The 12946-nt window shown below is 36.7% G+C and overlaps 2 protein-coding genes and 2 pseudogenes across 4 annotated transcripts; all 4 read left to right on the top strand.

Moving 5' to 3' along the window:
• Positions 1 to 225: 225 nt before the first annotated feature.
• Positions 226 to 3902, top strand: LOC143554694 (protochlorophyllide-dependent translocon component 52, chloroplastic-like; annotated as a pseudogene). Its single transcript, XR_013139067.1, has 5 exons — positions 226 to 495; positions 1572 to 1759; positions 1943 to 2096; positions 2186 to 2384; positions 3362 to 3902. The product of XR_013139067.1 is annotated as a protochlorophyllide-dependent translocon component 52, chloroplastic-like (transcript).
• A 5-nt stretch (positions 3903 to 3907) lies between these two features.
• Positions 3908 to 5361, top strand: LOC143554693 (protochlorophyllide-dependent translocon component 52, chloroplastic pseudogene; annotated as a pseudogene). The gene is made up of 3 exons (XR_013139066.1): positions 3908 to 3960; positions 4122 to 5199; positions 5274 to 5361. The product of XR_013139066.1 is annotated as a protochlorophyllide-dependent translocon component 52, chloroplastic pseudogene (transcript).
• A 153-nt stretch (positions 5362 to 5514) lies between these two features.
• On the top strand, positions 5515 to 6937 carry LOC143554692 (protochlorophyllide-dependent translocon component 52, chloroplastic-like). Its single transcript, XM_077044391.1, has 4 exons — positions 5515 to 5541; positions 6131 to 6328; positions 6410 to 6597; positions 6682 to 6937. The coding sequence occupies exons 1-4, from the start codon at positions 5515 to 5517 to the stop codon at positions 6935 to 6937; spliced, it is 669 nt and encodes a 222-aa protein (XP_076900506.1).
• A 1038-nt stretch (positions 6938 to 7975) lies between these two features.
• Positions 7976 to 9839, top strand: LOC143554687 (uncharacterized). Its single transcript, XM_077044389.1, has one exon. It carries the CDS (start codon positions 8002 to 8004, stop codon positions 9688 to 9690), a length of 1689 nt encoding a protein of 562 aa, XP_076900504.1. The 5' UTR covers positions 7976 to 8001; the 3' UTR covers positions 9691 to 9839.
• The last annotated feature ends 3107 nt before the right edge of the window (positions 9840 to 12946 follow it).

The following is a 12946-nucleotide window of genomic DNA, read 5'->3' as shown; positions in this document are numbered from 1 at the left end:
TGGTAGCATAATAGGTTTTGGACTTTTGGTATACATATATATATAAAATTATATATATATAGGTTTTTTGTGAATGAAAAGAGTGTATTTAGGATATATATATATAGAGAGTGTGTGTTCCATCACGAAATTCCCCATAACTCGTGATCATCATCACGCAAACCCTTCCATCACTCGTGATGAAAGGGGTGGCGGTGGTGTCCGTGACCCTATAACTCGTGATGGATGTCTATCAATCACTCCAAATATACCCAATTCAACAAACCCATATTCAAAACCTTTACCGCTATTTCTCCGTCTGTTTCAACTGAACCCATATCCCCACCTGAAGAACAAATCGATACTGTTAATGAAGATGATGAGCAATTCGACTGGTTTTCTCAGTGGTACGCGATCATGCCGGTCTGCGATCTCGACAAAAGAGCCCCACACGGGAAGAAAGTGATGGGTCTGGATGTGGTGGTGTGGTGGGACAAGACTGAGAATGCATGGAAGGTGTTCGACGATATGTGTCCGCACCGATTGGCCCCCGCTTTCTGAAGGACGGATCGATCAGTGGGGCCGGTTGCAGTGCGTGTACCACGGATGGTGCTTTAGTGGCTCTGGTGACTGTAAACTGATCCCTCAAGCTCCCTTGACGGTACTCCGGTAAGTAGACTACTGTTATTACATATTTATGTTATAATTACACCTGTGCACTTCTGTTATTACTAGGGTGTGCATGGGTCGGATTCGGTTTGTTCATTTAACATATTTTGTGTTTGTGTCCGTTTATTTATGTTCGTTTACTTATTTATAGCACAAAATTAAACATTATATGGAAGAGTTATCTACTTAATGTTTTATGTTTGTTCATTTAAGTGTGTTCGTTCATGTTTGTTTATCTTTGTTCATTTTTGTTCGTGAACTGTTTGTTTAGATTTTAAACAAACATAAACGAACACGAACATGTTCATTTTTTATTAAACGAACACAAACACAAAATATGTGTTCGATTAAGTGTTCGTGTTCGTGTTCGTTTAAAGTTAAACGAACAAACACGAACATGCCCTTGTTCGTGTTTGTTCGGTTAGTTTACAGGCCTAGGTTTTACGGAAACTTAAAATCAAACCGTCGGTTTATGTTTCGGTTCAGTGCTTCGGTTATTTCAATGTGGAGTCTTCAGTTTTAGATGGGTTTTTTCGATCTCATGCACACGCCTAGTCATTACACGTGTCTATTTCTGAAATTACACGTATGTTTTTTTTGAAAGGCCGGCAGTATTAAAACAAAAAGAAAAAGGGTAACCTAGTAAGGAACTAGGCACCCAAGAACAACATAGGTACATCACAATACAAACGAAAAGAAAAAAAAGGAAACAAAACACGAGACTAACTAACATTAAACGACATTCATCCTTGCAAACCAAGCCCGAAACTTACTCGTAAGTCTCACCCAAGGGAAAGTAGTCTTATGTCACCCAAAAGATACTTCTTTTTAACGTTGAACCCTTTCCAACTTCTTCTCTACACATATGTAATTCTGTTATGGTTATTATGCGTATGTAATTCTGTTATAACATATATGTGCAGGTTCACACGTTCCAGAAGGCATATGTTGTTGTTTATCCAAGCACTGTGCAAAACGGGATCATTTGGTTTTGGCCCAGCACAGATCCACAATACAAAGATATCCTCACAAAGAAGAAACCACCATACATCCCTAAACTCGACGACCCTTCGTTTACCTTCCAAATGTACAACCGAGATATACCATACGGGTATGAAGTCTTGATTGAAAATCTAATGGACCCTGCTCACGCGCCATATGCACATTATGGGATGATGAAGACACCACAGCCCAGATAAGTATTTATTTATTTATGAAGTTGCACACTATGTTATTATTAATTGTCAGGCTAAACGCATGTTTTCATTCTTCACTGTTAAGCGTGACCGCGAAGGGGCCAACCGCTTGAAATAAACGTGCAGAAGATAGACAAAAACGGTTTTACTGCAAAACAGCAAATGGTTGATGTTCATTTTGTTCCTCCATGTTTGTTTCATGGTAAGGTCACACTTGGGGGCAATCCAAATGAATCAGATGAAAGCAAAAAGGTATACATTTGGTTTAAAATTATAATAAAAGTTATTTATTGATAGCTAAACAGTTAAACCGTCAAGCTCATGTAATTTGATTGATTTAGGGGAAATTAGCACAAAAACCACCTCGACAGGCGCTTTTGATATTTATATGTGTGCCAGTGAGCCCGGGTACTAGCAGAGTAATATTTGCTTCTCCAAGAAACTTTGCGGTTTGGATGGATTGGTTTGTACCAAAGATGGGTGTACCATATTAATCAGAATCTGATTATTGATTCGGATTTGTACCTTGTTTACATTCAGGTAAAAGTAAAACGATGACCACAAGGGTTTTGAGTTTTATTTAAATGTTGTTAAACGAATAAACGGGTCGTGTACTCGTGTTCATGGGTGGAACCTGACATGTCAGGAGTTTACGTGAGTTTACACGAAGATGACCTGTCTAACCTGAAGTTTAATATTATTGCCTATTAGTACTTTAAAGTTTACATAAAAAAGGTTGTTCATAAAATAATTATGCTTAAATTACAATGCCTCATTTTCTCTTTTATCTGTTAAATGTTAGCTTAAAATAACCAATCAGATTAAGTTATGGTGAAAAAACTGTTTCTTTTATTTTAATTTATGAAAATAAACGATTTAGCTGTGTCAACCCAAACATAACCTGTTTGACTAATGTGTTCTCTGGTTCCACCAGAAACCGATCCGAACCCGTTTAGACTAAACACAAACCCGCGAATTCTGTCTTATAACCAGATATTTCATATTGATACTTAAAATTTATAGCAAAAAATTTCAAATGTATATAAGATAATTACGCTTAGACTAAAATATTTATTGTTTATTTCTCTTTTATCTTCTAGATTTTGGTTTAAATAACCAATCTATGTGATGCGAAACCGTCTTAAGCTGAAGGGTCAAGGAAGATAAATGGTTTAGGACACTAAACGGTCTACATAACCGCAACATTTACTACTACAATTAGGCTTTTTTATATGTTTGTGTTATGGTTTCTCTGATATCAATGTTTATGTTTATGAAAATCAAAGGTTTTATACCTTTTGAATCGGAGACCTAATCCTTCTCGAATTGGATTAAACTATCAATCTCATCTTATATATTCCAGTTTCTATCACCATGATACTTTTTTTTTTAAATAATCGGGTTAAACAAGTCAACCTGTGTATCTGTTAGGTTGACCCAAGCACGACCCTTTTGATGAAATGTGTTTGTGGTTCCACCCAAATCCATTTAATTAATTCTCTGTGTGAAACTTGCAGGAGAAGAAGATTCTAGAAGCCGATCCTTCTAACTGGCAAAAACTAGTTTTCGTACCAACCAAGTCGGATGCTAACATAGTTGCATTTAGAAGGTGGTTAAAGAAGTATTCAGGTGGTCAACTCAAATGGGGCAACAGCTTTGACCTGTCACTTCCACCATGCCCACCGCGAGAACAACTCATGGACCGGTACTGGAGCCATGTTGTCAACTGCAGCAGTTGCAATGCGGCATACAAAGGTCTAAATGCACTTGAGGTGTCACTTCAAGTGCTTTCGGTTGCATCAGTGGCTATTTTGGCTGCAACTAAACAAGGTATTATATCCGTTGCTATGAGAAATACACTCGCAGTTGCAGCAATCTTGTGTTTTGTGGGATCAAGATGGTTGTCTCATTTTGTTTACAAAACCTTTAGGTACCATGATTATAATCATGCGTTTCGTTGATAATTGTTCTTAGACTTATAGTTGTTTTTATGTATTGCAATAATGGTGGTAAAAGTGAATAAAAGTATATTGTTTTTATATACGTATAAGAATTTAATGTCTCCGTATTTGTTTCTCTCGTTTTGTTTGTCAATGTACTTATACTCGGTACTATTGTAGTTAGTTTATATTTGGGTGACTTAAAATAGAGATTATCCTTGTAATTACAATACTATGAACAGATGGGTTACATGTCAACCATGACATATCTGAGCAAATTATATAAGTCAAAAGTTTGACTTTCAAGTCATTAAGAGAGTTAATTAGATCTATGAAGTAAAAAAATTTATTATATAAACATGATCAAAATGTTTGAAAATTCTTCCCAAAAAAGTGGTAGACTTTGATGAATGCGAAAAGTATTACTTGAAAGAAATATCTGAGTTGTTCAAAACTTTATTTTAGAGCAAGTGATGATGACACTTGACAACATAATGTAAATTAATGGTTTTAAATACCAACTAACAACTTGATTGTAAGTGTAGAAGTCATAAGTCTTCCTGTATCATGATGTAACATTTCTGAGACATTCAAAGGCCAAATATGACTTTAGTTTTAACTTTCAACAGCAATAAAGCTGGATTGTAAAGGTGGCCAAACTATAACCAGACTCACTACCATGCAGAGTCTTTATATATATATGCAAATCTCTAAAACTTCAAATTATTCACCATGGAAATGGAAGCTCTACGAACTCTCTCCACTGTTACACCGCCTTCACTCGTCAGAGCTCACATCTCCAAACCCATTTTCACTCTTTCGTTTCCTCACAAAACCCACAAATCATCCTTACCCAACTCAACCCATTTTACAAAATCCAAATTCAAAAACTTTACCACAGTTTCTCCATTTGTGTCAACCGCAACCGTTAATCAAGATGAGCAATTCGACTGGTTTTCTCAGTGGTATGCGATCATGCCCGTGTGTGATCTCGACAAGAGGGCTCCTACTGGGAAGAAAGTGATGGGACTCGACGTTGTGGTGTGGTGGGATAAGAATGAGAATGCATGGAAGGTTTTTGACGACATGTGTCCACATAGATTGGCCCCGCTTTCTGAAGGAAGGATCGATCAGTGCGGCCGGTTGCAGTGCGTGTACCACGGCTGGTGCTTTAATGGCTCTGGTGAGTGAAAATTAATCCCTCAAGCTCCACAAGATGGTCCTCCAGTTCACACGTTCAAGAAGGCGTGTGTTGCAGTTTATCCAAGCACCGTGCAAAACGGTATCCTTTGGTTTTGGCCTAACACTGATCCGCAACACAAAGACATTGTTACAAAGAAGAAACCGCCTTACATACCCGAACTTGATGATCCTTCGTTTACTTACCAAATGTTCAACCGAGATATACCATACGGGTATACAGTTAAAATATTGCTATGATCATTATAAACATCATGGCTTTTGTTGATGAAGAGTGTGACATTTGTAGGTGTGAAGTGCTTATTGAAAACTTAATGGACCCTTCTCATGTTCCATATGCACATTATGGTATATTGAAGTCAGAACAGCCTAGATAAGTATTTATAGATTTTTGCAATCAAATAATTCTTATATTTTCAGTGTTCTTGTGTTCTAGATTATTACAAGACTAACATGAGTTTCTTGCACTGTTAAGCTTGATCGCGAAGGTGGTTCACCTATTGATTTGAACATACAAAAAATAGACATAAATGGTTTCACTGCAAACGAGCCAGATGGTATTTGGAAGTTTGTTCCTCCTTGTTTGTTTCGAGGAGATACCACAATCGGGAAAAGTCCAGATAACACAGAGGTAACAAATAACTGAACCGAATAACCGAATCCAATAAAAAACCAAAGGTTTGGTATTTTGTTTTAAAAATGCTGATCTTTCGGTTTGCTATCAACCAAAAACCGAAAAAAAGCGATTTAAAGTAATTAAAACGAAATTAATAAATAGTGTAAGTGTGTAACCAAAATTTCTATGCCTCAATGTGTAATAAGAGTTAGTTATTAATTAACAAAAAAATTTGGCCCAAATTCGTTATTTTAGGCTATTTTTTGGGCCAAAATTTCAAGCCCAATTGGTAAAACCAAAAAAGGCAAAACCGAACCGAACCCATTGTGAAAACCGAAAACCAAAGAAACCGAAAAGTTTTCAAAAATCCAAAAAACGAATTTTCAGTTTTTGGTTCGGTTTAAGCCGACAATCGACTCATGCACACCTCTATATTATAACTATAAGTTTTGACCCGTTTGACCCAATCTAACGGACCACACCGTATCTACTCACTTGCTACATCATTCCTTTAAATGTAATTGATTCAGGGGAAATTAGCGCAAAAACCACCTCAAAAGGTGCTTTTGATCTTCATATGTATCCCAGTGAGCCCGGGTAACAGCAGACTAATATTCATTTTCCCTAGAAACTTTGCTCTTTGGATAGACCGAGTTGTTCCCCGATGGATACAACATATTCAGCAGTATTTGATCATTGATTCAGATTTATGTCTTCTTCACGGTCAGGTAAAACCGTTACACTTAATAAACCTTGATCACGATTCAAACCGTTGCATTCGGTTTTTAAAAGGATTATTCAACTTTCAGGAGAAAAAGCTGATGGAAGTTGGTCAATCAAATTGGCAAAAAGTGTGTTTTGTGCCAACTAAATCAGATGCTAATGTGGTTGCATACAGAAAGTGGTTAAAGAAATATGCAGGCGGTCAGATCGATTGGGGAAACAAGTTTAATGGATCTTTATCACCTACACCGCCTAGAGACCAACTTATGGACAGGTTATTTGCATATAATTTAACTGAAATGACGTTATGAATATGCAACTTAATTTGTTTTTTTTTCATTGATTTTGTTTGTTATAGGTATTGGAGTCATGTGGTGAATTGTAGCAGTTGCAATGGTGCATATAAAGGTTTGAATGTGGTTAAGGTGGCTCTTCAGGTGTTTTTGGTTGCTGCAGTGGCTATTGTGGCTGCAACCAAACAGGGGATGGTATCGGTGGCTGCAAGAAATGCACTTGCAGTTGCTGCAGTTTTATGTTTTGTGGGGTCGAGATGGTTGTCGCATTTTGTTTACAAGAACTTTCGTTTTCATGACTACAATCATGCCTTTAAATGAGGTTGCTTTGAGCTAATACTTGTGTTTGCCAAGCCTGCATGGCTATATTTTCACCTATTTTGTTTATTCTATTGTGTTTTCTCAAGTATGCATATGAATATATGATGTTGTTACTTTTAAATATGTAATTTGAAGGAGTAAAGATGTGTAGGGATTGTTTGGTCATTTAAAAAAATCAAAAGTAAAATAATTATTATGTTTCAGTATCACTATATAATATATCAGTTTATCATATGTTCCTCTCTACATACATTCATACATATTCACATATTTCTTATATACTTTACTCGCATTCGGATCATAGTTGGTCGTTAGGATGAACTTACACGGAGAAATCTTGATATTTGGCAAATGTGATTATCCAAACTGTTTATCATATGATCTCAAACATAGTACCTAAATAATGCAGATCCATAGAAATAGTATATTGAGTTTATAATTTCTATCTAAATAATGCAGATCCATAGAAATACAAGGTTCATAATTTTGTGAAAAATCATTTTCCAAACATTTTAAAGTCAGTATTTTCATTTTATACATTGTTTTAGGTTCATTATTATATATTTATATATACAGCAACAATTATTTAAATAATCTGAAACTACGGACCTTGAAACAGTAGTATAGAAATAGAAGTGTTTATATATCATGAAATACAGATTTGCTAAATAAAAAGTGGACGGCGATTCTTGACACGACCCGTTACCCGAAGGGACATGAACACGACACGATTGAATAGATGGTTAGGGTTCAAATTATAGAAAAAAAAAACACAGGGTCTGAGTTGTGAATATCTACTAAGTCAGGTCAATATAGCAATTCCAGTTATTCAGTTGCTCTGTAGTTGTGTCTTTAGCTTGTGTTCAACTCAAACCAGTCACCAGTCGGTGTAATATCTCTGTCTCCACTATTCATCAATCTTCAACCTCCCACGCGATTATCTTTCACTAGATCCATTTCAGATCCGATCAAATTCAATCATTAACAAACCCACCGGTAAGTTCATCAATTCAATCTATAAATCATCCTGTATTTTGTAGGGTTTTGTTCAATTGAGTTAAAACATGAAAGAACCCAATTCCACCACAGATCCAATTGGCCAAAATCTCATTAAGCTCATTAGCAATGTCTGTTTCTCTGTATTTGTCTTCACTGTCCTTGTAATCACTGTCATTGCCATCACCTACCAACCCCCTGATCCCTGGGAATCCTCTCGAGCCCTCACTCGCGTTTTCACCGACGTCGAAAACGCCACTTTCCAAATCGACACCTCCGTTTTAAAAACCGGGGAGGATGTCGGAATGGCCATACTCAGCCCGGCTGCAGCCCCGTCTGAGGCTGCTGATGTTGAGCCCAGTGACACGCAAAACGACCCGCAGGTTGTTCAGAAACCGGATGAGTTGAATACGAGTACGAGCTTAATGCCTGTTACTTGTGATGATTCGAGATTGGTGAATTGTTCGGACCGAGGTGTTTTGATGGCTATTAAGAAGTTTAACCTGAGACATTTTAAGTCAATAGTGTTTCTTGATTACCAAGTGCCGGTTAACGGTTCGAACGCAAACGATTGTGATGTATCGTGGCGATTCAGGAACAGGAGAGAGAAGTCTTGGAGAAGGTACAGAGATTTCAGACGGTTTAAAATCGGGTACACTGATGACTGCAGTTACAAAGTGGTGAACGCAAAAGGATGGCATTCGGGTGTGAATGCGCGTCGACCTAGATCAAGATTCAACGCGACTAGAACCGAACGGACGACCAGGGTTTCTCCATCTTACCGTGATGATGAGATCAACGACACGATCCCGGTTTTGGGTTCGGATATTGCTTTTAGGAACGGTAAGTATCTTTATTATTCACGTGGCGGGGATTACTGTAAGAACATGAATCATTACATTTGGAGCTTCTTGTGTGCACTCAGTGAAGCACAGTATCTAAACCGCACGTTCGTTATGGATTTAAGCGTTTGTTTAGCATCAACTTACACTTCTAGTAAGAAAGACGAAGAAGGTAAAGATTTCAGATTTTACTTTGACTTTGAGCATTTGAAAGAATCGGCTTCGATAGTTGAAGAAGACGAGTTTTTAAAAGATTGGAAAAGATGGGAAAGGAATCATAAAAAGAAAGTTCCGGTAAGAAAGGTTCCAACTTACAAAGTTACGCCGATGCAATTAAAAAAAGATAGAAGTACAATAATCTGGAGGCAATTTGATACGCCCGAGCCTGAAAACTATTGGTATCGCGTGTGTGAAAGTAAGGCTGCAAATTACATTCAGAGACCATGGCATGCGCTTTATAAATCAAAACGACTTATGAACATAGTTTCTGAAATTAGCGGTCAAATGGACTGGGATTTCGATGCTGTGCACGTGGTTCGAGGCGAAAAGGCTCAAAATAAAGAATTGTGGCCACACCTTGATGAGGATACGTCTCCGGATGCCTTGGTGGCGAAGCTTCAAGGTGTTATTCAACCATGGAGGAATCTTTATGTTGCTACAAACGAACCGTTTTATAATTATTTTGATAGGTTAAGGTCTCATTACAAGGTTCATTTGCTTGATGATTATAAAGAGTTATGGGGGAATACGAGTGAGTGGTATAATGAGACGACTGTTTTAAATGGGAAGCCGGTTGAGTTTGATGGATATATGCGAGTTGTGGTCGATACTGAGGTGTTTTATAGGGCGAAGACACAAGTTGAGACGTTTTATAACTTGACCAAAGACTGCAAGGATGGTATAAATACATGTTGACCAGCGTTGACTGGATTTGTTATAGCTGTACTATATTTTATTTGTTAAGTTGAATATGTTTCGATTGTTTGTTATAATGAATTCGATTATCGTTTTTGAGATTTGGAGTAATTTGGTTTTAGTAAGTTACACTTGGGCAGGTTGAGAAACGGGTTTGGGTCAAAACGGATAATATTCTGTATAGTTTGAAATGGGTTCTTTCCAAAAGTTTATTTTATGACTGATGTAGTTGGTTAGTTTATATGCTTGCGTTTTGTTTTATATATTACAAAGTTAGCCTATACATGGTTTGATATGAACAATTTATGTCAAGCAGGATCCCTGTAAAGGATGAATATGTTTTGCAAAACACTTATGAAGTTGTAATGTCTTATGTCAAAATAGTTATGGATTTGGTCCATAGGTAAACTTTGGTACTTTTTCTTGCTCGTAACGCGTTTGGTCTTACTAGCGTTATTTTTTCTGTTACTTTTTATAAGTTGACTAGAATACCCTTACTTTTGATGACCGTTGTCAATAATTGCAAAAAAACCTAATTAACCTGGATAGTTAGGGTAAGAAGAGTGTCATATTCACAATAAGTACGTGGATTAAACTAAGAAATGAGAAACACGAAGTAAGCAAAAAAGACAAGATAAACATGTAATGTTTCAAGGTTTAGTCAATCAACTACAAAACTTGCAATTTCAACTGAATGTTTGAAACACTATATAAACATGTCTCATTGTAATCCTGTACTACTTGTTACACAATCTACACTAAGCCACACCAACTACTCTTCCAAGACGTTCCCCAACTGCATTAAATAAAGTGGGAACGAAACCATCGGATAGTTTCCACCAAGTACGCCAATGATACCACATAGGCACATATCCATGGTTTTAAAAGATTTTTAAAGGTAACGCGTATGCAGCTTATCATTCATTCAGTAATCGTGGTGGTCGTTCTCTTGACACTTGATTATATTTCTTGACATAGTATCATAATAGACCGTTTCAATACTTGATCATTTACATGAATAAACTCAAACTTTTAGAGGAGACCCTGTTTTAAAGCGTTAACCTCGTTTTATAGTTTAAATTTATTTTTCAAAACATTATTCAACCTTCCGTTTGACTAGTCATTATTCTATTACTGATTAAAAAGAGATGTTTCTTCATTATGAAGAAACATACACTTGTTAAAACATTTACATGAAAAACTAATACCATTAGTTTCAACTTTCAAAGGTTTGGCTATAGCTCCGTCTAAGGTCTTGCATTAGGTAATAAAACACTAAAACAATAACCATTACCTTAACAAGCTAGCAACTAGTTATTCGGTAGGGTTATGACTTTGGTGATCTAGTAGAACCTTCGCTTAGAACAAACGTCAGGACTTTGGGATTTCTTGAGGTGGAAGTAGTGCTTGGTAGAGGCTCGAAAATGGGGCTACGGATATCGAGAGAAATCATCGGGAAACGATTGAAATTCCCACCTCTTGATTACATTATTTGTTGGTTGTCCCCGGGACCTCTAGCGGATTGTTGGGCTAAGCGGAACAACCTCCAAGAATCCACATTGTCGGTTATGTGTTAACACCCGACAATGTTAGAAAAAATCTCGTCGTCAGTGGAGGCGTGTAAGGCATTGCCAGTAGTCCGCGCTAGGGTGCCGAGTCATCAGCATGTGTCACAAATCAATGAATCATCATCTACCACGTGCCATTACCTGATTTATTGTTTCACCGGGTCAATAAACCCTTAGGGGTGTGTTTGGTAGAGGGAATTGAGAGGTGAGAAATGGAATTGGAAAGAATTCTCTTGTTTGTTTATGAAAGAAAGAGGTGAGAAATGGAAATAAACCATTTCCATTTCTCTGATTTTGTTTCTCTAAAAAAAGCGGAGAATTGATTTCTAGGGTTTCATTTCTCCCATTTTCCTCCTTTTCATTTCTCCCATTTTCCTCCTTCAGCAAGGATAGCACCGCAACCCAATTCCCTCCTGTTAATCGTTATCTCGACAGTCACTCACAAATCGGTTGCAACATTCACCTATTCCTTCAATAACCTTTATAATTGCTAATCGATTATGCGGTAGTGTTGACCAATTCCCTTTCTAACTGCGGTTGTCGCCTCCTTCGGCAGGTCTTGCAATTATCATTTATCTTTAATTTATTGCTTGATTGCACTCAAATTAGTGGTTCATTGTTTGTGATTTTGTCAATTTTCTTAAAGACACTGGTTTATTTTGTTGTTCATTTCATTTGAAGGTTGTTGTGTAGAGGGTTACACCTGTGTTATACTTATAAATTACATGTCCTTTCGTGTTAGTCTATAAGGTTTTCTTTAGGTTTGTTGACTCATTTTATTTAATTGATATGGAGGTGACTGGCTTTGTGTCTGTGAAATGTTACAAATCCGTCGTTGTGTAAACCAATATCTTCGACTAGACTATTGTAAATTATGGTGTATGTTTTACAAGCCATTTGAGTAATGAGCCTTACACTTACACTTGCAGGTTTTCTTTGTTTTACTCTTCATTAGGGGATGGAGGAATTTAGACCTATTATGTGTGATTATTTTGAGATTTATTTTTTCACGTTCATAAAATTTGAACCTATTATGATTTATGATTGGTTATTTTGAGATGGATATTCGTTTTCCTACAATTACATGTTCACTTTCACATAATTTTGTGGTGCAATTTGATGCAAGATTTGGCATTCATGTTCTAGGATTTGATGAGTAATTTCGCCGGTTCATAGTGTCCATTTTGACATTTTATAAGATAACTTGGAAGCTTCTTTCACTTTAGCTCAATTTTGCACTTTATTTTGCTGCATTTTGGTGTGCATTTTGGCTGCGTTTTTGCATTAATTTACCTGCAATCTCATGTGCACTTTGGCAGCCTCATAGTGTATGATTTTGGCAGCTTTAACATGTGCATTCTTACATAGGTATTGTTAGCATTCGATAATGCCCTCAACTTTTGATATATACAACTGATACATGGGTATTGTTTGGATTAGTTAGATATCAGTTTAGAAATGTTTATTTAGGATGAAGATTTTGGATTTTTTCTTTTTGGACAATATATAAGTTTGGTTCCTCTGAACATGGTGCGCTTATTATAAACTATCGTGAGGTCTAGTTTAGTGTATAATAGGAACTATGAACTCTTTTGATTTGTTATATATATGAAGTTTAGATTTAACAGACACAAAGCAAACTGATATACTTTTTTTTCATCAGCATCGGCAGTCACCTGACATCCATC

This window comes from Bidens hawaiensis, unplaced genomic scaffold (assembly GCF_021521415.1).
Source record: "Bidens hawaiensis isolate Kalapana, Puna unplaced genomic scaffold, B.hawaiensis_p1.1 tig00017786_1, whole genome shotgun sequence".
Lineage (NCBI taxonomy): Eukaryota > Viridiplantae > Streptophyta > Magnoliopsida > Asterales > Asteraceae > Bidens > Bidens hawaiensis.
This window is presented reverse-complemented; position numbering and strand designations above follow the sequence as displayed.

Coding starts and splice junctions, on each gene's coding strand:
- LOC143554692 (XM_077044391.1), top strand. CDS start 5,515: ATGGTTTCACTGCAAACGAGCCAGATG. Junction 5,542..6,130: donor CACTGCAAACGAGCCAGATG/GTATTTGGAAGT, acceptor TAATTGATTCAG/GGGAAATTAGCGCAAAAACC. Junction 6,598..6,681: donor AGAGACCAACTTATGGACAG/GTTATTTGCATA, acceptor TGTTTGTTATAG/GTATTGGAGTCATGTGGTGA.
- LOC143554687 (XM_077044389.1), top strand. CDS start 8,002: ATGAAAGAACCCAATTCCACCACAGATCCAATTGGCCAAAATCTCATT.